General features: G+C 40.4%; 2 protein-coding genes across 3 annotated transcripts; one reads left to right on the top strand and one right to left on the bottom strand.

The window, feature by feature from the left end:
- Positions 1 to 3,198: 3,198 nt before the first annotated feature.
- On the top strand, positions 3,199 to 6,549 carry LOC145910132 (43 kDa receptor-associated protein of the synapse-like). The gene is made up of 7 exons (XM_082997156.1): positions 3,199 to 3,696; positions 3,903 to 4,188; positions 4,395 to 4,541; positions 4,867 to 5,088; positions 5,219 to 5,272; positions 5,492 to 5,691; positions 6,005 to 6,549. Exons 1-7 carry the CDS (start codon positions 3,326 to 3,328, stop codon positions 6,084 to 6,086), a joined length of 1,362 nt encoding a protein of 453 aa, XP_082853282.1. The 5' UTR covers positions 3,199 to 3,325; the 3' UTR covers positions 6,087 to 6,549.
- Positions 6,550 to 6,722: 173 nt separating this feature from the next.
- LOC145910133 (synaptotagmin-7-like) lies at positions 6,723 to 22,688 on the bottom strand. 2 transcript variants are annotated; one of them, XM_082997157.1, is made up of 10 exons: positions 22,552 to 22,688; positions 21,142 to 21,245; positions 13,266 to 13,450; positions 12,912 to 13,092; positions 11,931 to 12,026; positions 11,437 to 11,584; positions 9,520 to 9,686; positions 9,276 to 9,390; positions 8,689 to 8,888; positions 6,723 to 8,272 (listed from the first exon to the last, which is right to left on the bottom strand). In XM_082997157.1, exons 1-10 carry the CDS (start codon positions 22,562 to 22,564, stop codon positions 8,168 to 8,170), a joined length of 1,314 nt encoding a protein of 437 aa, XP_082853283.1. In that variant the 5' UTR covers positions 22,565 to 22,688; the 3' UTR covers positions 6,723 to 8,167. The 2 variants fall into 2 exon arrangements, with proteins under 2 accessions (XP_082853283.1, XP_082853284.1); XM_082997158.1 differs by lacking the exons at positions 21,142 to 21,245; positions 22,552 to 22,688 and adding an exon at positions 14,734 to 15,071.
- Positions 22,689 to 24,189: the final 1,501 nt, after the last annotated feature.

Raw genomic sequence — 24,189 nt, 5'->3', positions numbered from 1 at the left:
CTGCGCAGGCCCTTTATATTTGGCGATCTCAGCTCATATCGCCAAAATATATAGGAACTCCAACGTCAATGATGTGTTTTCCCAATGCTTGTGAGAACATTGCGGTCTGTTGGTAGTTCCACGTCTCAGAGGTTATAACGTATATTATTGCACTTGCCGTCAAATTTCTTATGCCAAGGTACTTGCGAAATAGGTCGCCTTATGAGAATTATCACAGCTGGCAATTATTTAATATCTCCAAAGGCTGTCATACTGTTTAGACATGATTACTTGGTAACGTAAAATGTCAATCTACATTCGTTAGATATTTTTTGCACGTAACCTTCACAGATTTCCCAAAAGGAGCGCTTGTGTCATTTAAATCTGATATACACATCTATACATGTATTAGTGTAAACAGTGTAAACTTTATTAACCGCGTTTCTCAATGTATTGAATTATTTTTGAGATATATTTCCGGGAGACAATTTTGGGGGCCTCTTTATGAAAAAAGGTTACCCCGAACGAAATGGTTTCCGATCACTTTGTGCACTTTAGGGGTGTAAAAAGAGCAACTTTTATCCTAAATTGCGAAGATAATGAGAGAAACATTTCGGATCATTTGTACCTCAAACTTTGTACGAATTAGGCGAAGTTTTTTCGTATTTACCCAGTTTGAAAGAATACAAACCTTTGCGGGATGCAATTACTAATGTCCAATTTCTGTGAGAACCAAGACGTATCATAAAACCTGGTGCCTATTTTTATTGTAATTTCTACTTTCTCGCCTGTTGGGAACCTTTTCACGCGGTCGAATAACCTCCGTGTTTTGTTCGAGTTCCCGATAAGTATTTTGTCACTTTGTTTGCTTTTCCTTAGCAAAGCGCGCCTACAAATTAACAAGTGGTTGTGGACTCTGTTAAACACGCTTATCATTTGTTTGCCGAAAGTTACATAAGTCCGACTGTTTTATCATATAAAAACTTACGATACTTGAAAAGTATGAACAAAATTGGTGAAAGCTTCGTGAAAAAACATCGTCCGACTTTGCTTCAACTTTTTTTCATGTGCAATTGTTTTGATTTATGTGTTGTGCAGCAATTGGTGTTTCACACAGTAAACGAATTACTATCGGCCTTTGCAAGTTGGTGGGCCAGGAAGTGTTTTCATAACAAAGGTATTATTACCTATCAGAATTGACACATAAGAATTGAAAAGCAACTGTTTGAACGGGGTTCGCCCTCCGTCATATTATGCAAAGAAAAAACGCTCCGAATGTTAGTTTGGCGTCATCAGCCCGCTCTGACGTCTTGAGTGATGAGAAAAGGTGCTCGAGAGTAATTCAACTTGCCACCGCATAGCTTATGCCAGGCTAAATGAACGAAGTTGCTGATCCACTCTGCTTGTTTTCAAACATGTGAATTCTGTCTTTCTGGAACCACAATACACGTGTTTGTATACTCAGGACATTTTCAAAATTAGTGAGACTACAAAATTTTTAGATCCTGATGGTAACTTGCTGTCCAGGCGCTTTGTTTATGTATTCCATCAGCCAGATTATACGCGTATTTGAAGCGTAGTCGAGTGACTTGGGAGCAAATGCCCCAATTTTCGACACTTAATTTTTTTAATTGTTATCTCCCTTGTACCCTTCAATAGGACGAAACCTAAAACAACAAAACCAAGGTACAAGGGATCAAACAATAAATTAACAGAAAGCAGCAAAACTAAAATCGGTTCTTGTTTATCAAAAAAAACAAAAATCCGTTAAAGTACAAAAATACATGTAAGGTCAGACAAGCGCTGCGCATGTATAGTCAAAATTTATTTCGCGAATACGTACTTTGCTACATGTAACCATGACCGATTCATGTGTAAATCTGTGGTCGAATTTTCACGAGTAATTCAACATACATTTAATTATGCCGCGTCGCACTACAAGTTAACCCAGTGCGAACTCGCGTTTTTCCCCTGGCTATCGTCACGTCTCGTGGGAATTCCAAGGAGACTTGCATCCCCAGCTAATCAGCGCCTGGGTTTGATCTTGTTCAGCCGCAAGCTTTGTGATGTATGTAGTGTTGAAATATGAACAGTTATCTATGGTTTTTGAAATGTGTCTGGTGGTTCGATATTTTTGGTTTTCAACTATCTCTGCCTACTAAATAAATGTTATTGCTATTAACAATGTGAAACTGCGTCTATAGTTTGTACAGGAAAGGTTATCTACAATGTTGAAATAATTTATACAATGGCGACGATACCCTTCGCAAAATCACTTTATAATGAGGTTTTAGCATTCTAACATCGAAAAATCGATCAGTGAAACGAAAACTTGCTTTGTCTACGCAACAATCGGAAAACCAACTACGTCAATGTACATTTGCCAAATTTTTAAAGGCTCAAAATCGTGATGATATTCGAATATGTCTTACCCGTTTTTGCCAAAAAACGAGTCGAAAGTCTTTTAACATGCTAAAGTTAATGTTGCAGAAAGAAAAACCCCTTACACAACGTCTTGGTGTATGGTTGGCAATCACTGACTGAAACAGTATGGATTGGTTGGTAAAGTGCAACAAGGTCACTTAGAGGTTATAGACCACTGAGCAAAAGGCTTAATGGAAGCAATTCACACGTTATCATTTGTCAACGAGCTTCCTTTCGAGGTGAAGAGGCAGTGACAGACGTACTTACGGCGGTTCCTTTGAAGTTTTAACCAACGTAGTTGTTTGTGAAATGGTGGGTAGTTGCCAAAAGAAGTGTAACAATGTTTTCTTGTGATTGCTGTAGCGGTGTTAATATGTAGGCGCTTTTTAGAAGATAGAGGCAACGGTACAGAATACAGGCAGAAGTATTTTTAAATTTCGAAGTCGTGGAAAACAGGCTTGTTCTGTTTAACCACACTAAAGGTTTAAGAAAAGTTTATGGCTTTTCGTTTGTTGTAACTTAATTGAGGCAATACTTGTCATTCGTTTTCGCCGTAACTATTGTCTTGGTCGCGATTTTAACAGTTTACGTTGCATTCCAGGGTTGTATTGTTGTCTGGTTTTGTTACGTTTTGTTGTTTACATAATCTGTTCAAACAATACCATAGGTGTAACTGTGGCGAAAGTTATTGTATTTGTTGGTGGCAAATGTGTTGCGACCCACTACTTGTATATTTTTCTATATATATTGAAAATTAAATTTATATGCCCCTCAATATTTTTCAGGTATTAATTTTACTACATATGTTTGCTAGTAATTTCAACTCCAATTCTATAGATTGGAGATTTCAGCGCCATCAGCAAAACTGACTTGATCGTTTCAACAAAGGTATTTGGAAAGTGTGTGGCTTATTCAAATCAAGATGGGACAAAACCAGACAACAGACTCATTCGCGTTAGGTTGTTCCCACAACGGTTCGTCAGGTGAGCACGCAAACGCTCACAAGCAAATAGAACGTTTGCTACGGCAACTCGTTGAACAGCCAAGCGAGGGAGAGGCTTGTGACGCGTTCGAAAGCGCCATCAAACGGAAATACAAAACGCCGCTTGCAAAGTGGGAATGCGTCGGATTGGCCATCCGCATACTTTCAACATGGGGGAAGTACCGCATGGTGGTGGCTTTTGCTGTTCGGCAAATTGAGTTGGCAAATGCGATTGGAGCAGTTAAACACGGAATTGCGGACTCTTCGAGCTGTGTGGTGTTGCTGGCAGATTCGTATCTCAGCCTAGCAAGGTATAATTTTTTGCACTTTTTAGTGTAAATGACTGGTGTGGCCTGTTAAGCCAGACATCTATACCCGTATATTACATTCCACCAACTTTGTAGACCAGTTAGGGGTTATGTCTCGCGATACATGCAATATTGCTTTTATTATTGATGGTTGAGTGCTAAAACATTATCACAACCTTCAGTTTAAAGACGTTTATTTTTTTTCCAAGGGGAAACCTCATGTTGTCCAACTTTGCAAAAGCTTGCGACTACACGCAAAAATGCCTTGATCTCATCGGATCCATACGTGGCGGATCAAACGAAAGCATATTAATCTGCGGACATGCTTACCTGATTCGAGGTCAAGGTCACCTTGGAATTTGTAATCTCAAAATGGCGATGGAAAGCCTTGAAAAGTCACTCAGCATGGCTCATTCCTATGAAAACAGGGCTTTGGAATGCTTGGCTTGTTGCGCTATGGGAGCTTTTTACTTGGAAGTCAAGGATTATGAAAAGGTAGTATTTTTGTATATAGCTGTCACGCGTTAGCAGATCAAGTAAAACTAATTTGTTGAGGGAACAACATCTCGGTTCAACCGAAAAAGCCAAATATCGTAGGATTAAAGTTGAAAACACACATATTTTTTTGGTTGTATTAAATCTTCCGAGTTGTAAACCGTTGTTAATGTCTTCCAATGATTTTCTTCCTATTTTGTCAATAGGCAACATTTTTCCCCACAAAAGCTGCGGAGCTTCTGGCTGAACATGGTAGGGAATGGAACAAGAGTTACTCGATCACAACACAACTTAGCTTGGCGGCTGCGTACAGAAAAGTAGGAAAGCTCGAAGAAGCGATGAGAATATTTGAGGTTTGTGATAAATCCTGTGGCAGCAGAATAAATCGCAAAAGAACTGAAAACCGTTAACCAAACTGGAATAATACATATATATATATAATAGATAGAATCGTCAAGTATAAAGGCCTATGCAGTGCTGCTATGCATTCTTGGTTGGCTAGATTCGATAGAACATGCAATGCTTTACCATTGGGTATATGTACGGAGTGCACTAACACAATGATATATGTATGCATTAGAACTGCAAAATATTGAAGTTGTGTATAAGAGTACAGCAAGCTGGTATTATCGCCCTTTTAGCTGCGACAGGTTTAACACCTTTCATGTTTCCAATTAGGACGTGATGCAAGTTGCGTTGGATGAGAAAAACCGCCTAGCTCAGGCTTACTGTATGTTGAACTTCGCCGACGTGCACAGAGTCAGGAAAGATGCGGACAGATCGCTACCACGTTATGATGCCGCCCTTGGCCTCATGGTGGAGACGGGACATAGGTACGGACAAGTGCTGGTAGCAATTGGAAAGGCCAAAGCTTTGATCAGGAGCAAAGACTTCCAGCAGGTTTAACTGTTTTGTTTGCTTGTTGATTGAATGTATTTTAGATGTTGTTAACATCATTTTATTTGCTGACGTTAAAAGTCTTAGAATGTTTTTTCTTTGCTTAATTATTTCTTACCACCATCCTCCACAGGCTCTTCAACAATACTCGTCGGGGTTGGAGTTGGCCGATCATATAGGATGCAAGGTAACCGTCAACAATAAAACAATTAAAAGAAATCGAAAGAGATATGACAACATAACGATGTAAGACGAGGTTTGTCCCACAATTTGGGTTTCACACTTCACACATGATATGTTAAGTAGAAAGCGTTATTTCCACGTTATTATTTTTGACCAAACATGCCACAAGGTCCGCCACCATGATTAATGTCGTGCACAAGACGTATGAATTTTTTTCCGCTAGATGGTGTCCATGCGCATCCGAGGTGAACTGGCGGTTTTGTACCAGCGAATGTCTGACCAGGAACGCGCCAGGAGCAGCACACTTAGTTACCACAGAATGATGGAAGTTTTGGGGCTCTTCTGCGGGGTCTGCTCTGAGCCAATAGGAGAAAAGCACGAATTACTGCAGGCACTGCCCTGCGCTCACCTCTTCCATTTGAAGTGAGTTATAAAACTTAGGTTTTATTGTAATATTTCTATAGGTTGCATTGAAGACTAAAGTAAAGTTTTTTCGTAATTTACATATTTCCCATTGGACATCTGTGTTGTTGGATGACAAACAATGGCTTGTTTTAAAATAAAGGTTTTAAAATAAGTACACGTACTAAATTCCAGCACTATATTTTTTTTATTGTGTTTGCTAATTAACAATATACGTAAAATCTCAAAGAGAATGTGTCCATACTAACACCACAATAACCCGAAAAACGCGTAAACAGGAAAAGACAAAAAGCAAGATTTTAACTGTTTTTAGATGCGTTGCCGAACAGGGAATTCTGGACACTATGAGCTGCCCTAATTGTCAGAAGGCCTCACAAAAAACAGCGATTTTGTGATTTCTTGGACAAATATCACATGGAAGATCCTAAATCGCGGATTTGGAGAGTTCGAATCGAATCCTTGCAAAGTCATGGGATTATTATTTATCAGACAACTTATTGTATTTTTCTTGAACTGATTTTTGAAGGAAAGAGGACGCGTGCGCCGAAGAGTTGACATTTAAAAAATTGGATTATTCCTTGTGGACGGATATTAAACGATGACAATCTGACATTAAACTCCTATCGATTTTTCTTGTATTGATTTAAATTAATTTTACCCTGTCCAAACATCTTGGGTGCTTTTTTAATTGAGTTTCTTACCCAAGTTATAAAAAATTCATGTTTTAATAACGCTTGAACCTGCTGTGCTGGACCCTTGTATCCATCATGCGAAAAATCCTTTGGACAGGCCTTTATGAAACACATTTGGGTGCGCAACCGCAGCGCAATTCCCAAAAAATGTTTAAATGCCCGCAAAGTGGTTTGCAAAACATTGAAAAAGCAAGCGACGGTGTGTACTGTTTAGGTGCATACAAAGCACAATAATTATACCCAACTTGCCTAAGATCCTGAATAGAACCGTTCATAGTCATTTCTCAGTTAAACTAACCGATGTTTATTCGTACAACTGGTGACTTTTTCGCTTTTATTTCGTGCACATGTGAGCATTTGTAAAAAAATGGTTTACTACAAGATCGCAACGCGCTTTGCGAAGAAGGAACCGCGACCATCAATATTCGGAGCAGGGGCGAAGCTACATAGCAAAAGAAATATCAAGCAATAAAGATAAAACGGACAATTAGATAAATTCATCAGACATGGCCTCGGAACACGGCCTCGAAAGTTGACCGCAACGTTACTTTAATATCATCGGAATTCTAAACATGTGAGTGCGGGGTATTTTTCTAAATAAGGAAATAAAGCTTAGGAATGAGAGGGCATGTGTTATTCAAGCAAAAGGCCCCTCTAGGCCGAATCCATTGTCTATTTTTCGCGTCGTCACGTGCTGCACCTGATTTTGCTTTTCGATTAAAGATCAGCCCCAGTCGCCAAGCTAAGAACACGTGCGACATAAATAGAGCTGTCAAATTATGGACAATCCCACAAGGTTTAACTGCAATAGGAAACAATGCTGTGACGCCACAACGTCCCTTTCTGTCGCAAACAAAGGAAACTACAAGTGGAATTTCGAAGTATGCTATCGATTTTGTCAGACTCAACCACAAAAGCGCCAGCGGAACAATGAGATTAGTCGATAATGCGAATTCCCTAGATATTATTTTAGAAATCTTTTGGACGCACGATGCACTGCTGAAATCTCAATAGTTGCCCTATTGTATGGGAAATGGTGAACAATTGGGATTCTTGGGACGTACAATTCAAGAGTGCGCGCATACGAAAACATGTTTTTAGCAATTGCAAGCAGGTGTTGTTTCAAAGCCACGTGGGGCATGTAGTTAGTGGAAGATACATTTGCAGACGCGTATTTAGAGAAACAGCCACCACACTCGAAATTTGCAATTCGAATGAAAAAAAAGCAACGTATGTAATTCGAATGGCACCATGTTTATGTTGGTAATAAAAACTTTGTGTATATCGTGAAATATGTAACTGCCATAAAATATTACGTTAATCGTTGACTAAAACAGGCTTCGAGACATTTGATGAAGGCCAATACGGCCAGGTTTTGTGGGAAGTTAATATCCAGAACACAGAACACAGAACACAGTGTAACAATATATGGGTTGTCGGTAAATAAGAAGTACTCGGGCTTGGGGCTGAATCAAAAAAAAGGACACGACATAATTTCGTTAATTGTTTTTGCGACTCAGTCCAGCAGCAAGCTCGTATGAAGTCTATTTTCAACCATTTTCAATTGATCACAATATAAAAAATGCCGTTTTTCCTGGTAACAAATAACCAAAATAACCAAGTACCATAATAATTCCAAGATATTCAATCAATTCTTATGTTTTTCATTTCCTTTTCCCCAGCAAAATGTGGCCAGATGCACTGTTAACTCGCAAACTGTTGTGCTCTCAGTTCTGCGAGCGCTCAAGCGTATCTTTACGTCGCGGAACCAGGGAGGGGTGACGTCAGACTTTGAGAAGATGCCACTGGGAGACTGGGCGCCTTGCATTGGTGAGCATTTCTTTCCAATGCAGTTTTTCCAGTCCAGAACTTTTGTGGCCAAGATAAATCTACAGTGGACAAATATGTTAGGATAACAGGCAGTCGGCGAGCAATCGGGCAGGTTAGTAGGTCTATGAATTCCTCAAACCAAGGATTTCTTAACCAGGGCTGAAACATCTGTTTTGAAGGTGTGCGTAGTCATAATAATTTTTTTCCAAATGACTACATTCAACCCTATTGGGTAGATTGCATACATACTACTATATCATGGGGTGCGTAAACTGTTTGTTAATTTCAAATAACTGCCGACAAGAAAAAGAGTAAAGAATCACTGCTCTAACCTAAAAAATAGCCCACGCTAAAAAAGCGGCAAATACCAATGCTACGTCAAAGTGCAATAATGATACTTTTCAACGAGAACGAGTAATTCCACAACATGTTTAGGGTGGTAAAGAACGTTTCTAGAATGATTGTATTTCCATACCTTTCCTATCGTGTCGTTTCTCCCAATCGCATCATGATCCATGACTGTAATCTCCATTTGGATGTCACGCAGTCGATCCATGGGGGCCGCGAAGGTAAACTCCTCCGTAAAGTCAGGATTCAAAGTATTTTTTATTACCGCCGTTTTCTTCTTCTCCACCCTTTTCCCGCGGTACATGAGCCATATCTTTACGTATGGATCTGCGTTCAAAGGGGGAATTTAAGGATCACGCATGTCAGTACTGCGGCGGTAAAGGTGTAATCTAAGGAAGTGGTTCCTAAAAATGTTTTTTACTTGTGGTTGGCGGTGATCTTACAAAATCAAAACTATAATGAACGTGAAAAAATCAAAACCTAATGAGGCAAAACTATGCACTTCCTACCACAAGAAATCGAACTAATACGAAAAGAATATCTTTTTAGGAACCGGAAAAAAAAATAATCCCAAACATGCAGTTGAGAAACACTGATCCATAAGGCAAAATTGGTTTAAATAAGAAATATTTCCTCAGTGTAAAACTTTGTTTTTTATATAGTTAAAATGGGCCAAAGAGGCCAAGACACAATAATACAGGTGATGAATGTCACCTGAAGTTCCGTTCAAATCCATTGGCTTCAAATTCCGTCCTTTCGTTATTTCGATGTCCAGTATACCTTCGATCGGTTGATAGCACAGGGATATTAAAAGTTCGCCTCGTTTGTTCTAAAAACCGTTGAAGATGTTTTAAAAACTGCCTTATCCACCATAATGATATCCAATGCAATTCGAGCAAAGAATATACATTTGAAATCGTGCGCCATGTCAGCCTAATTACAAGTTTCCATCACTCACCGATCCCTTGCACGGCTGAAGGGGAATGCACTGTTCCAACTCGTCTGCCAAGTTAATGGTGTGGAGAGGAATCAGGATTTCACCTATGGGGTCATTCCTTGAAAATCGATCGTAATCCAGCACTTGGAGATACAACACTCGCTGTTGGATCTTTTCGTAGGTCAACCCTAGAACACAGAAATGGATACTATTTATAAAAATATACTTATATACTTGTCCGCATTGGGTACAGGCAGGTATCTAACGTTGATAATATCGCGTAAGAGCTTGCGTCAGGTTCTGCCTCCGTGCAAGATTGTGAGTGATGCGCTGGCATTTGAAAAAAAAAACAGTTTCGACTGAATACAGAAAGACCAAGAAACCACCTGAAAGGTCCTTTCAATTACAAAACTGATAGGTGACCTTCGGCAGTGCGGGAAAAATGTCTAAATATGGGTAAAGGTGACGTCATACCGTGTAAGCTAAGGCAATGTAGTGACGTAAACCACATCGTGTACACCTGTTGTTATGTGCTCACGGAAAACACCTGCAGTCATTTTCATAAATCTGGGTTGGCATTTATGGAGAACGCAGAACGTAAACGACTTTTCTTTCTAAGAAAAAAGTGACTGAAATTAACCTATCATACAATAAAACATGTTTTGCCACCTGTCTATACCCCATTTTCATTTGTTTCGCTTTTCTCTCAAATATATAAAACCTCGAGGTTATTTTGAATTATCTGTTTTGTTTGTACATTTGTATCTTGTTGGGTGTAACCGCTTTACACGTGGTACGAAGCTCGTTTATGGGATGGACACGTGCGGAAATAACTTATATTAGTCGCATCTTAAATCAATGCTGAGGCACAATCTCATAACAGAGCAAACGTGTAAAAATCAGTTCGATAATTCATAAATCGATTTGGCCAGCAGGACACAATCAAGACAATACTTGCCAATCTTCTCATTTCACTTTACAATTACACGTGCCCTTTAATAATAGATGTGACAGCGTTCCAGCTTGCCTTCGCGTTGCGATCAGGCAATTTCGCTAATCGATTGGGACTTGGATATCTCGGTTAACGCTTCAGTCGCGAACGAAGGTCCCTTCGCTGGCGGGCGTCTGTATTTGGTGCGGTTTGCTGTTTCCGGACCAAAGCTAGTCGCGTTGGAGGTCGCGGTTGTCTTTGTGACGTCATGTCGTGTATTGTATGTACGCACACTAACATATATTTCGCGATGACAAACATAAGGGGAATGGGAAGGATTTTTTATTGTTTGCTCACTGGAATTCTTGTCGAATGAGAATCAAAGGCTTTTTGGGAAATTTAGGACTTCCTATAAAGGTCACGACTTTCTACACGGCATGAACAATACGTCTGATAAATTTACAAAGAAACCTCAGGCCTTGGGTTGCTACAGAAACGATTTCGCCGTCAGAGCGTGTGTCACACGGCGGTGTGCTTAAATACATTTAACATTATCAGGGTTTGTACGACGCTTAGGCGTGTTAACAAAAGTCTACGTGAGGAAAATATAAGCGCTTTGAGGAAACTCACTGCCCAAGCCAACTTGTGTCGTCACAATGAAAGCGCGGTTGGCTCGAAGGGGGATAAGTTTATGAAGTGTTAAGGCGACGAACGCATCGATTGGTTGCTATATATCTTTCAGGATATTACACCACACAAGTCGTCAGGTCTCAGCATGTACTGATAGTTTCTGTTCAAATCATTTATATTCTGTACTTTCCGTAAAGACAACGACAAGTGCGTTAATGTAACAACCCCAATTGGGCATACGCAAAGTCTTTTTCACCTATACTCAGACATCAGCGGTGTCACTAAAATACAACGCTTAAGGCATATTTCACTTCAAAATACAATACAAAAACAAGGAATCGTACATTTATTTTGTTTTGACATTGACAAGCGCGTACCTTCGAACGAAAGAGTTTCCTGCCAACTCGGATTCAGGGATTTGTGTCGGATTTTGGTTTCCAGCTTCCTCTTTCGATCCGGAAGAAGGCAACATTTGACGAACGGGTCGCTGGTCCCAGACAGATCCATCGCAGGAAGATCAGTCGCCTACAAACACAACCGTAAAGTTTGCTCGCATAGGTTGCAAATGATATACGATTGACTGAATGTCCGATTTCGGGAAAAAGTACAAAACAGCATACAATGTAAAAAAGCCATAACTAGCGTCACGACCAAGTAGCCAATTAAACAACATCCATATTAGGCTGTACATATATATATATATATATATATAATCACATCAGCAAACAAAAGATTGAAAATAACACACGTATTGCTATACCTGCCGCCATCAGTAAAAGGAAACTATATGGACACACTAACCAACAGCATGGTGCACGGCAACAGCAAATGTGTAAAACCCATGCACAGATTAAGAATAAGGGAAGTTTACCTTCATCACTTTAACATGAAGTGTGCTCTCTGCGAAAACGTACACGGTGCTGAATTCCAACATTCCTAGGTTTGCAGACGGGGGTTCGTCGTTGTTCTGTTGCAACAACACAAAAAACATATTTGCGTTAATTAACTTGAACAGAAACAAAATACCCTAACAGTTAATTTATTAGTTTTTAATTTTCAAGTATCAAAGAAATCCCTCTGCTTTGAACACGACGAAGAACGTTGGCCTCGATAAGAATGTACAAGTTTTGAGGTACTTTAAGTCAATCACATACAGGTCAGGGCTTTTAGCCATTAGTATGAGCGAGTAGTCATGCCCAAAGTATAAATCGCATGATGGTTTTGACGATCAATACCTCTACACAACTTTCCAATTTAACGCTTTGAATATGGACACACGAATAGAGTTTACATGCAATTCTGTCGTACTTTACCGTATTTTACCCTTAAATTTGACTCGAAAATGAACCTTTTATCTCCACGTTTTCATCATATATTTAGATTTTACAAAAAGCGCATGCTGTTGAATGCAGGACAGCCAAGCTGTTCGGAGTTCGAAGCTGTAAGATTCGAACTTATAATACGTCGTTTAAGGCGACATTCTGTCACATTAGTAAAGATTCAATTTCTCGCCCTAGGAGTACTGCGATGATGGGAAAATGACGGAATTGCAACAAGCGGAAATCGCAGCTCTTATAACTATGCTGCAAATTTGACTTCTTCCGCGCAAAAGCACAAACATTCTGAGACTGATTTATCTCAGAAACATCGCATTAATTGCAGCAACAATTAAAACATCTTCCATCGGTTATGTTGGCTGTATTGATTGCTTTTGAATATTGATTCTTTATTTATGCAGTCATTTCAAATGGGGCAATAAAACTCTGACAGTAACTTAAACTTCAAACTTGCACGAATTTCTTAAAACAACCAAAACGACGAATTATCGTTCGCAAAGCAGTCTTTTACTTACGTCGAACGATAGCTCGAAGGGCAACTTAAAACCCTCTGGAATATAAGCGGATGACGTGAATCGGCCTCTAGCAGTGTTGAAGCTCGTCGTACCGTCCGATGAACCGGCCGTTAGTGACATTTGTCGTTGGGGAGGTTGCACTTTTCTTATGCTCATCGTCCCCATTGGTGGTTTGTCGTATCTGTTGGATGGAACGTGGGGTTACATCAGGTCATCGCGGTAAGGTGATCCTGGTTACGTAGTAATGGCGATAATGGCAAGCGTGTTAATTGAATAGCTCTGCCGGCCACGATTGTTTAGTGCTTAGGTAGGGGCTTTTTACAATGCAAACGTATAAGACCATGAAATGCTTACAGCGAGTTTTTTCTTGCGCCCGGTACGGAATCTGTTTGCGAGTTTGCACCCAAAGGACCAGGGTTTCCAGTAAACCACGTGCTTAACTTTCGCCAAAGCATCGCTCCGCTCCTGCGTTCGGTGGTTTCCCTGCTTACAGGCGATTTGATCGCGCTTTGCTCATCCGCTTTTTCTGTTTCGTCGTCCTAATGCAGAAAAGGTGGTTATTGGTTGAAAAGGTTGAAAACTTTATGATGGCTTTGATCCACTAATATGTTCCTGAGTAGGATTGGTATACCCACATGTTGTGTTTCCATTTGTTCGTCGAATAATTGCAAATAATGGAATGAATAGTCAAGCTGGCGCAAACGCAGTTATAGGACAGGCAATTGTACTTAACGTAGCGTACTTTAGTAACGAATACGCAGTTAAACATGCAGGTAAGGTTGCGCCCTATTCACAATCATGTGGCCGTGGATTGCAAGCACGTCATCGCTGCCTTGCGGAATGCACTGAGGCGTAACCACAACACTTCATCCGTTGGCGAATAATACTTCACAAACGTTGAAGTTCTGATGAATTTATGGACAAAGCGATACGGCATAGACAAAAACACACCTACACATCAAATTCGATACCATAACTCTTGTCTTACTTTCGAAAATTGGAAAGTACTTGAAATAAGAAAATCGTTATTTAGTGTCGGACGTTTACGTAAAACAAAAAATGTGTCATGGGTCTGTGTACAAAGCCGTGACGTCATGGCTGGGAGTGACGAAAATGTTCTGTTGATGAAAATATCGCATGAAGATTGGTTTATTATCACCACAAGTGCAAGCACGCCGGAGTATGGTAGGAGATCGATGTTATTTACTATATTCCTGGCAACTATATGGCGTGGTCCTGAGGGGGTTACCGCATGTTATTGAGATAGTGCTGGCAATTGAAACTTTGTCAGCGTACCTGGTATACTTTGAATAGAAAAGACTAAGCCAAGATGACATAGCAGACGTTCAAACACAACTGTGTTCAACATCTTATGTTTGACATTCCTATTTAAAGTAGTAAGTTGTTAGTAATAACTTTCTAAAACTGTTTTGCACGTAAGGACCTGATGCAGTTGCGAAACAAGCGTGTTCACTGTTTCGACCTTTATTATGTTTACATTGTGAGTATTTCCAAATAATAGGATTTTCAGGGTCTTAATTCTTTGACGATCGCGTGAGTATCGTAGTGTAGTGCTAGCGCATTAGTACATTAAATACTTTGTAGCTTATTAGGTTCAATGGATGAAAGAATATCACGGAAGTTAACTTATCAGGGGAAACTACAAACCACGCCAACGTTGCGTACAAGTTCTGTAAACGGTTTTTAACATATCACGTAGCAACAGCATAGTTTGTACATAAAGCACTTCCAAATGGTCAAAACTGCAGACCTTTAATATTGTACACATTTGTATAGCACATATAAATGTATAAGGTTGTACCTCAGCGACACCAAATGTCCTCGAAAGTTGCCAGATGAAATTCGTCGACATCTTAACAACTTCAGCAAAGTCAGATATTCAGTAATAATTATTAAAGCAAACGATCATTCTGCAAAGAACGGCAAGTGATTCAACGGTCCATCAATTTCCTCTTGCCAAGCAGCCTTACACAGTAGTGCGCAATAAACATCCACGCCGCTAACTAACTTACTTAATTGTTCGTGGGGCCAGGCAGGTCAATGAAATGGTTCGACCTGAAGGGCAATTCAACTCATTTGGGCTCTGAGCTTGTCAGTCAAACCCTTATAACGTCACAGTCAACAGCCAAACGCAAGCGCAATACATCAAAACAGAAGCCTGAATTAGTTTCTGGTAAGACGTGGGCGTGTTTTTGAGACAAAAAACGTTTCCCGGATTAATGGAAAAACGAATCCGTGACATTTGATTTGACGGAATTCAGGTTGCTCCGTCTGTCGCTTGTCGCTAGGAATTGTCAATCATTAATTGGCCGAACGTAAAAAACTGAAACATATATCAGAGATGTTACGATACCTCAAACACAACATACCGCAATACCCAAACGCAAATGACATTTTGTTGCCATTCCCAATACCACAGATCTCACTGACTTAAACATTAGCGATAAGTTATGCTCGTTTAATGCATACAACTCGACCTCACACTGCAACGTTTTACTCTTGCGCTGTTCTCAATGCTAAACACTTTAAGATGCGTTAGTCTGGAAAATTTAAGCAGTCGGGAGTTTCAATGCCTGTGAAAAAAGGACCAGCAGGAGCAGTCAGCTTACAGGCAACCTTGTTTATCACGTCTTTGATTGGTTTCACGTAATCCAGGGTTTGAGAAAAACATCACAATCTGATTACCCAAGCTCGATATAAACATCCTAACGACTCAAAGGTCGCCGCGTTGCCTCTTACACCGCATAAAAGCCCTTTCTTCTTCTTCTTTCTGACCTTCAAGCGAGTCTGACCCCCCTTCCTTTGCACCAACAAACGAGTGGTTGTGTAAAACCGCGATCAATAGCCGACTGACAGGAGCACAATTATTTACGATCTTAACACCGCTGCGCGCACGATGGGGTATCTTGCAGCCCCTGTTGTGGTCGAAGTTCCATTCTGTGCTAAACTTAGACACACAATGACCGCTTTTGAGCAGTTAAGCCCTTCAGATGATCGCAGATGATCGCTCCATTTAAATTGACGCCTTAACCAATATTACCGAATGCTCGCCAATACAAGTAAGCTGTCTTGTTTTTGATATTCAACTTTAAATATAAATTCTTGGTTATGAATCACGATTTAGTCTTCTTGAAACTTGGGCCAGGCGCCTTGACCGTTGTTGCAAGTAGTTTTTTTTTACCACACCTGGGTTTGAACCCAGGATTTCCTGGGCACGAATCCCGATCAGGTTTTTGCTTGGTATACGGGTCAAGCAGCTGCCTGCTCCTAACAAATGCGTAGCGACATCTCGTGGTTGGTACATCGCAATAAGTATGACCACAAGGGAGAACGGGACCAAACTAAAACTGACGGAACAAAAACAATTCATGGCGATTGACAATTTCAGTCCAAACGCTTAATCTTTATACCAAAAAGAAAACCTGTTCCGGTTCGTGGATAGGATATCCCGGATTTCGAAACCCCGTGGGGTAAAAACATATTTTTGGCCGGACAAACACTCAAAAGTTTGGGACAAATTTGAATTTAGACGGGAAAATATCAACAGATCGCGATATCCAAAGAAAAAGTCGCCCCTTAAAGACCCTCAGGACGTACTGTCCCCGGGCTTTCTAAAGATAAAACAATAAAGTTAAAGGGCGAAATTTCGGCATTTCGATTGAATAAAAGTATAGGATTTCAAGAGAATTCCTCTGTATGCGCATTTGCAACAACAATACACAAACCGAATCCTCTCATAATACAAACCGAATCCTCCCAAAATACAAACCGAACCCTCGCACAATACAAACCGAATCCTCTCCACAATACAAACCGAATCCTATCCACAATACAAAACCGAATCCTCCTACAATATAAAACCGATTTATCCCAACAATCCTCAACGTAGCATTGAAAACCTGACCTGAACTATTTTGGCAACACGATCCACAAGGTCACATTAATTTATTTTGATAATAAAACGTATTTCGCGGTATTCGCTTTCGCACAACATTTCCTTTTGCTGCAACCGTTTGAGCATTCGAACCCTTAAAAAAGTTAGCTGGAGACTATAGTGCGTGACAGAAAACTGCACGCAAGTTTTTTGTGCAAATACTCTTTTTCAGGAAACGCCCAGTTTAACATTGAGAGTCGATGAAGCGTGTGACGAAACGTGAGATCGTGCAAAACACGCGGCGGACTTAATGAAATGCCTTTAGTTCTCGTCGTTATGGTTAGGCATAAACTTTCACCCTCTATGTGGTACACTAAAAACAGGTTAAGTCAGTTGTAAAAACGTTATGTTAGCGAACGTTACAAAAAGACATTCTTGATATCACTAACATTTCCACCAAGATCGTAAAAAGTACATAAGTCGTTCTTCATTAATTCCTGTTCGGCCCAAACACGCTTATCTAAGATGAATAAAACCCAACCCCCTGAAACTTGGGGGTTTCTAGAACCTCATACCAATACGAACCCCTACAGAAACGCCCGGGTACTTTTCCGACTTTTTTATGGGGGTCTTAAATGCAGCGGAAAACAACTTCACAACAATATCCGCCCTTGTGACAAATATTTGACCCCACGTCATAAAGCCCGTTATGACACATCAGGGGAGCGCGTCCTCGAAGTGTGTACCAACATCTTAAACGACCGTCGTGCTTCAAAACACTTCGTGAAAGTCATGGAACCCGAATTTCGTTATGTTGTTAGCATGACGCATTTAAATATAATTGTTTTGTCGAATTCTAACTATTGTGAGCATAGTTAATTGGCCGGAAGTTTTGTTCCCAAACTTAACAAAAGATTCACCGCACTTACGATATACCAAATTTGTGAGACAGATTTGTTCTAAGTGTTGTTTATCGAACAGCGAATCAAAGCTATTAATTTCAGTTAAAAGTACATTGCTATTGAGCTGTAGATCCCAAAAAACATTTGAACCGCATGCTTTTCGCGAGACGCAGTTTTTCCGTTTTTGCCACATCTAAGGCCGCCAAACGTTTTTCATAAAGGACCATATATAGGTAAGCATTCGCGATCAAGAGGCGGATATAACCCATTCAAAACAAGATCACTTTTACAAAAATGGTCGCCTTGTTCGGAGCATTTTAAAACAATGACTCCTAATTTCAGTATCACAATAGATATAAACAAAATTATGGACCTGCGACTACAGTTCGGCGACGCCTGCACAATATCGTGTAGTTAGGAACCACTGTTTGTTATATTTGCGCAAACGGTTCCCTCAAGGCATTTCTCATGTGTTTGGATATATTTTCGAACTAAGACATTCTTGACCCAGGGCTACACTTTACCCAGTTCACGTAAATTCCCCACGAATACCGAAAGGCCGACGTTTCTAAAAACGGTCGGAATTTCCCGTCGGTTATCCAGTGACGGGTCACTGATTTTGCCTCCGCGTTCTCCACAACACAGGGGTTGTTTTGAATGAAGGTTTGCCGCAAGTTTAAAACTAACCCTGTGGATTTTTCACGTCCGTCACTTTCTAAATCGCGCGTGCCATTTGAATAAAAACAATTCGGTTTTAATGACTATCTATTTAGTTGTAATGGGACCAACATACGCTACAACGCACATTAATATAATAGTAAAATATTTCTTGCTACATGGTGTCGGAATTGTGACAGTCCTTGTTAGTCTGGTCATTGATGATGTAGTGCCAATTTCAGAATCATCCACATGCTGTCTTCATTTCATAGGACACCCAGAAACCGAAAATGGCAGAGTGGTAGAAACCGAATTCGATCTGTTTTGACACGAATTGACGCATAGAACAGAGGTATATAAGTTTAGCCGTTTTTTCCGGTCGGTTTGGGTTACAAAATCGGGTTAGACTCGGGTCCGAATTCAGACCTTACCACATTTGCGTCATAATTAGACTCCCTTTACACGAACATGCGTCAGTCACGTCACGTCATTCCTTATACAGAGGAAGAAAAGTTCTGCCAGAAGTGGAAACTGGAAGCACGTTTGAACTTGTCCGGTTCCCTCCTTAGCGTGCAAAGGTGGCTCTACGTATTTCGGCGAGCGTAAATTTTCGTTTCCCATGCAAACCCGACACCAAAGTGAGCGAGCACTTGAAATAAAACCAGAGTAACGAAATGCAAGGTCGGGGACGAAAAGTTCAGACTGGGCTATAGAATGTTCCTGTCTAGATGCGGTCAGACACAAGAAACTGCCGTCAGTTGCGGCCGTTCTGTGAACGCAATTGCAGATTTGCAGTTGGTAAACAAGTCCAGCGAGGTGGATACTCGCCGGTTCGGCGTATAACATATAAACTCTCACATGGGGATTAACGTTACAAAGTCAACTATAAATAACCCAACGAAACTTGACGTGGTGGTAAACTTCTTCGATCAAACAACGATTAAGTGCCAACTCGGGACGTGTAAATAGTAGGAAAGTTGACCAAGTGCGTCCCACCCAGCAGTGCAAATGGCGTAACCACATATGCTTTTCGTCGAATGACATCACGGTGTGAACGTTGAAACACGTTTTGCCATATCAGATAATCATTGGGATGATCTTTGTCCGAAAGCCACTTTGTTGTATACTTTATGCATCCATGCAGAGATTAAGTAATCCACCTAGTGATCCGAAAATCGTAGAACATGATGGAAGATTATCAGGCGCTGGGGATTTTAGGAGCTGTAGTCGCACAACGGGTTCTTGTATTGTGTGCTGCTTTATAACTAGCTATAGGTTATGATGGGTATTGATCATGGGCTACAACTTATGAATAAATTGCTTCCAAGAAAGTTCATGGAAAATAGCACGGTAAAAACGTATGCTTAATGCACACCAAGTCAAAACAAACCCAAAAGTATTTGATTCAATAACATAGGGGACCTATAAAAAAATTTTCATGTAAACACAGCAGTAGCCACTATGATTACATGCTATCATGTGACATTCCCATTTAAATACGATACACGTAAAAGGACGAAACAACTTGTCTAAACACGATACACATTTTATAGTTGTACGTCATCGAAAATGTCGCACAAGTGAGCAACAACCGCGCACAAAGGCAAAGCCGCATGAGGAAAGATGAACTGACAACCCCGTGCGGGGATACTAACGTCAGTCGTTGGTTTGAAAAGTCAACCCGTCTCATGAAATCTGCAGCGAGGGAACCGCGAAATCTTGAAATAAACGCCAAAATGCGGTTGCGTCAACCCGGCATTGGGTAAAAATCGAACCGTTCTTCGTGAATCACGTAACATTCCCAGGTGTAATTGCAGATGAAGCTTGTAAGAGCTCTTCGTGAATTATAGATTAGAATTGTCTTCGCTCAACTGATGCCGCGGTCGACAGTTTTACGGCGACCCAAAAAAGTGCCCTTCTGTTTTGATGTAGGTGCCCTGCAAAGGGTCGATATTCGCACCGAAGATTGATATTAAACGAGCTAATGATACAACAGAAGTAATCCCAGTGATATTTAGGTACCCTTAGGTCGAGCAAACTGAAACGACATCTGGAGTTGGACCTAAAACAGCCAATCGTGGTTTGCCACGGAATAGAAAACGTTGATTCCGCCACCGCATTCTTTCGATTGAAGTTTAACCCCAGAGCACATACACGGCTCAACCGATACACGAAGTCTTGTAAACTCCGTTCATTAAACTCAAATATTTGCGCTTTGGTGATCGTCGTTACGCCCACGTCTGTAGCCGCGTTGATCCAAACTCATTAAATCTGGAACGACTATTGGTGTTTGCGAATCTAATAAAGACACGTTACGCCTCCATAACAACTTTGTTGAAAAGTAGACTTAATTATAAAGTGCTGTTGTCGTTGCCAGGCACTGCATGCGAAGAGGAACTGTCCATTGGCAAAAAGTTTTCGTTTGTTTAGAGCCATAAACCCACGAATACAATAGACGCCTGCTTTCTTCTAAATGCAAGTAAACCAACTGTTGCAGATTAGAAAACATCCTTTTGTAGGATAGGCTGATGTAATACAAACCGTAGGATTGCTTGGGACAAAATAATCTTACGTTGTGCGATTGTAGATTGCACCAATAATGCATATAACACATATTTCTAACAATATGGCAAAATAAGTCATTACGATCATCACATTTAAATCCACAAGTTGACGCCGGAACATAATTCATATCGTTGTAGACCCCAACAACCTGATATCATCGTAGACCCCAACCACTAATTCCTTACCTTAATGAGCAAGATAAAACACTTACATATTCGTCGGATGATCGAAAGCAATAGATACAGGTTGAGACGATGAAGAAACAGAGAGTAGATGCAGTGACGACAATCGCAACAACCGATGATCCCGTAAGGCCTGTAGATATTTGTGAATCGATAATCAACAACAAAAATGTGAACATTAATTTACAGTCACAAGGTACATACCTTTAAAGCATTCACGAACGATAACGTTATGAACAGCTTATAGGATCCATAACTATTTATCTGTGGCCTAAAAGCGCATATTTAGCTTTTATTACGTTCGTTAAGGTTGGTAATTACCTCATCATTTCATGAAGCGAGGTGTTATAGGGCAAGCAACTGGTGAGCTTTAAGTAATGAATATTTTATTTTGCGCCCTTGTAAACGTGGGCATAAAAGCGCGAAGATCCGAAGGCTGTACGATGCCGAACGGACGGTGCCCCCATGGTTTCCCAAATTTAAATATTGTGACAGCTGCGGTTGTAACTCAAGGAAAAATATCTGAGGTCTTGAGGGCATAAGTGCAGCACATAAAAAATAAATGCGTTAGCAAAACCTTTTATCGGGTAATTACATTTCAACTTTCAAAACATTTCACCATTAATGGCTTTCTTTCAACTTATAAGGTAAAGTACGTGCTGTGATGAGCCGGGGTGAATGTTCGTAAGATTTCGGAGCACCTACCAAACACCTACTTTATCGTGGCCGCGTAATCACATTTTGCACTTTAACGTTGCCCCGGAATGGTCGACAGTAATTACGACACACCATCAACCACTTGTAAGTCGATCGATCGTCGAATGTTGACTTAACGCATGGATCGATGGCAAGTAAATTAGCGGCACCTTTAACCCAAGCCCCCGACACACAACAAATATTATGTTGAGGACGGCAGCCCCATTTTTGCAACTGTCAGGGTGACATTGCGATGATATTAGCGGATGTTGTTGATCTCGTATGTAAACATACCACATTTCGCATTAGTGACGTATACACACGTATTACCCTTCTATATACAAGAATTATAAAACCACTTCAAACGAATTTTGAAAAAATAATCGCACAAAACTGCTTTAACATTTCATGATGTGCAATGTTTTTATTCACTTTGATTCATATTCACTTCCGTATTGCCCTATTGGTAATTTACTACTTTATATATTCGTATGACGTGGTACTTCGTGTTCACAGCTTCGAAAATTTCGACGACGTGTGAGAATCGTGCGTAACGAGAAGTCTTTTGTTTGAAACACGTGTGCAAATACGCAAAAGAAAGCCACCATTGAAAAGTATATTTGTCCGACATATATGGCTTTCCACACCTAAAGGGTGCATGTGAGTGACATTTAAAACAACGACAGGACCTTATCTTTAAATTTATAATCTTTAATGTATACCTTGCCTCTGAGTTAACTTACCTAGATCTTGCATGTCCGGTACTTTTGTTCGCGCAGGTTTTCTGGCTCAACGATCAAGTCATACAATTCAGGTTTATGGGAAAAGAATGAGCATCAAATACTTTTTGAGTCACGTTACCATATACCCCTATTAATCTGCGCAAACATAACATATTTACTCCTTATTACTGTTTCACAAAATCCATTAGTTGATTTCTAGTACAAGCTAAATTCTCTTGATAAGCACTCTTTTGTAAAAGACTGACTTTTGTAATGTAAAAAGCACACTAGCTTTCGCGATTTTCTCTCGTTTCGTCAGGTGTAAATAAATACAATGCGATACAAAAAAAAAACTCGCGAAAGCTAGTGTACTTTTTACATTACAAAAGTCAGTCTTTTACAAAAGAGTGCTAATCAAGAGAATTTAGCTTGTACACATATATAGACTGATACGGCACGTTTAATAATTTGATTTCTAGTGTTTGACAACAGCTTTTCCATCCTGCTTTTCTATTTGGTCCCGATGTCTTCAGACTATTTCGGCCTCAGAATTTCTGATAACTTGCCGAAGTAATTCAAAGATCGCTATGATTGCGTCAGGGACCTACTCGCTTCGGGATCCAATTCCCAACTGTTTTAAAAATACAATACCTAGGCCTACGCATCTGCAGATTAACACAGCTGATACGAATGCGTTCCGAAGACGCGCAACTAAGAGGCTGTCGTTTTAAGGTTGAGTGAGGACGTGTTAAATCTCCAGCAAATGAGCCCGCTATCGACCCAGTACTTCGTGGCTGTAAGTTGTCCTCGGTAACCCGTCACTACACTCAGGCAAACCAGAAAGTCGATGATTCCAAGCGCCACAAAGATAGACAGAAGAATCAATACGCCTTTTGTCCGTAATACGGTGTTATCTATGCCTCACGTTCAGAAGCAGGTTTTTCCCAATTTTTGATACGGATCAACACTTTTGAGGACGAACTGTCCGGACTTTAACCGAATTTCGTTGGGTTTAAAGGTTAGATCAAGATTATAAACACGCCTGGCAATCAATTATTGTTGTCCCCCAATAAAATGGTCCGTGTTCGGTGTCTTTAGAAACATATATTACATGGTGATGGTGTAACTGTTGTAGACAGTCGCCAGTAAGGCATTTTGAATTTGCAAAGCACATTGCAGTGACCAGCGCAACTTTGTAAATACAACGTAACAAGTTCATAAAGGAAAAGCCTTGAAGGCATATATGCCGATTACCTTCATTAAAATAAGAAGGCAATTTTGTTGCGAGAAGTGAGGCGTGGATCACAGCATATTGTACTGTATGTGACGACGCCTCTACGCTTCTGCATACTTGGCACACATTCAATCTATTCACACTTGGCGTCGGCAAATAAGCCCACTGTTTAATATTGACGTCGACGCGGTTTTAGGCGTCAAATTTTTGCTCAACAATAAAGGAAACGCCATGAGTTCGCCTCCGGTGGCTTGGACCTCGTTTGGTACCCAAGCGATCGACGCTGACTGCAAAGTGTCACAAAGTGGAAAAATCAGTGCCTGGTTATAGTTAACTGACAATACTCAGTCAAAAGCTGCACGGATGTGACCTGCAGTTCACTAAATTGTCATTTCTTTCTAACAATGAAACTAATTATTTAGTAA

Source organism: Ascidia mentula, chromosome 8 (assembly GCF_947561715.1).
Source record: "Ascidia mentula chromosome 8, kaAscMent1.1, whole genome shotgun sequence".
In the NCBI taxonomy this organism is placed as follows: domain Eukaryota; kingdom Metazoa; phylum Chordata; class Ascidiacea; order Phlebobranchia; family Ascidiidae; genus Ascidia; species Ascidia mentula.
The sequence above is the reverse complement of the archived record's forward strand: the minus strand, read 5'-3'. Positions and strand labels throughout refer to the sequence as shown.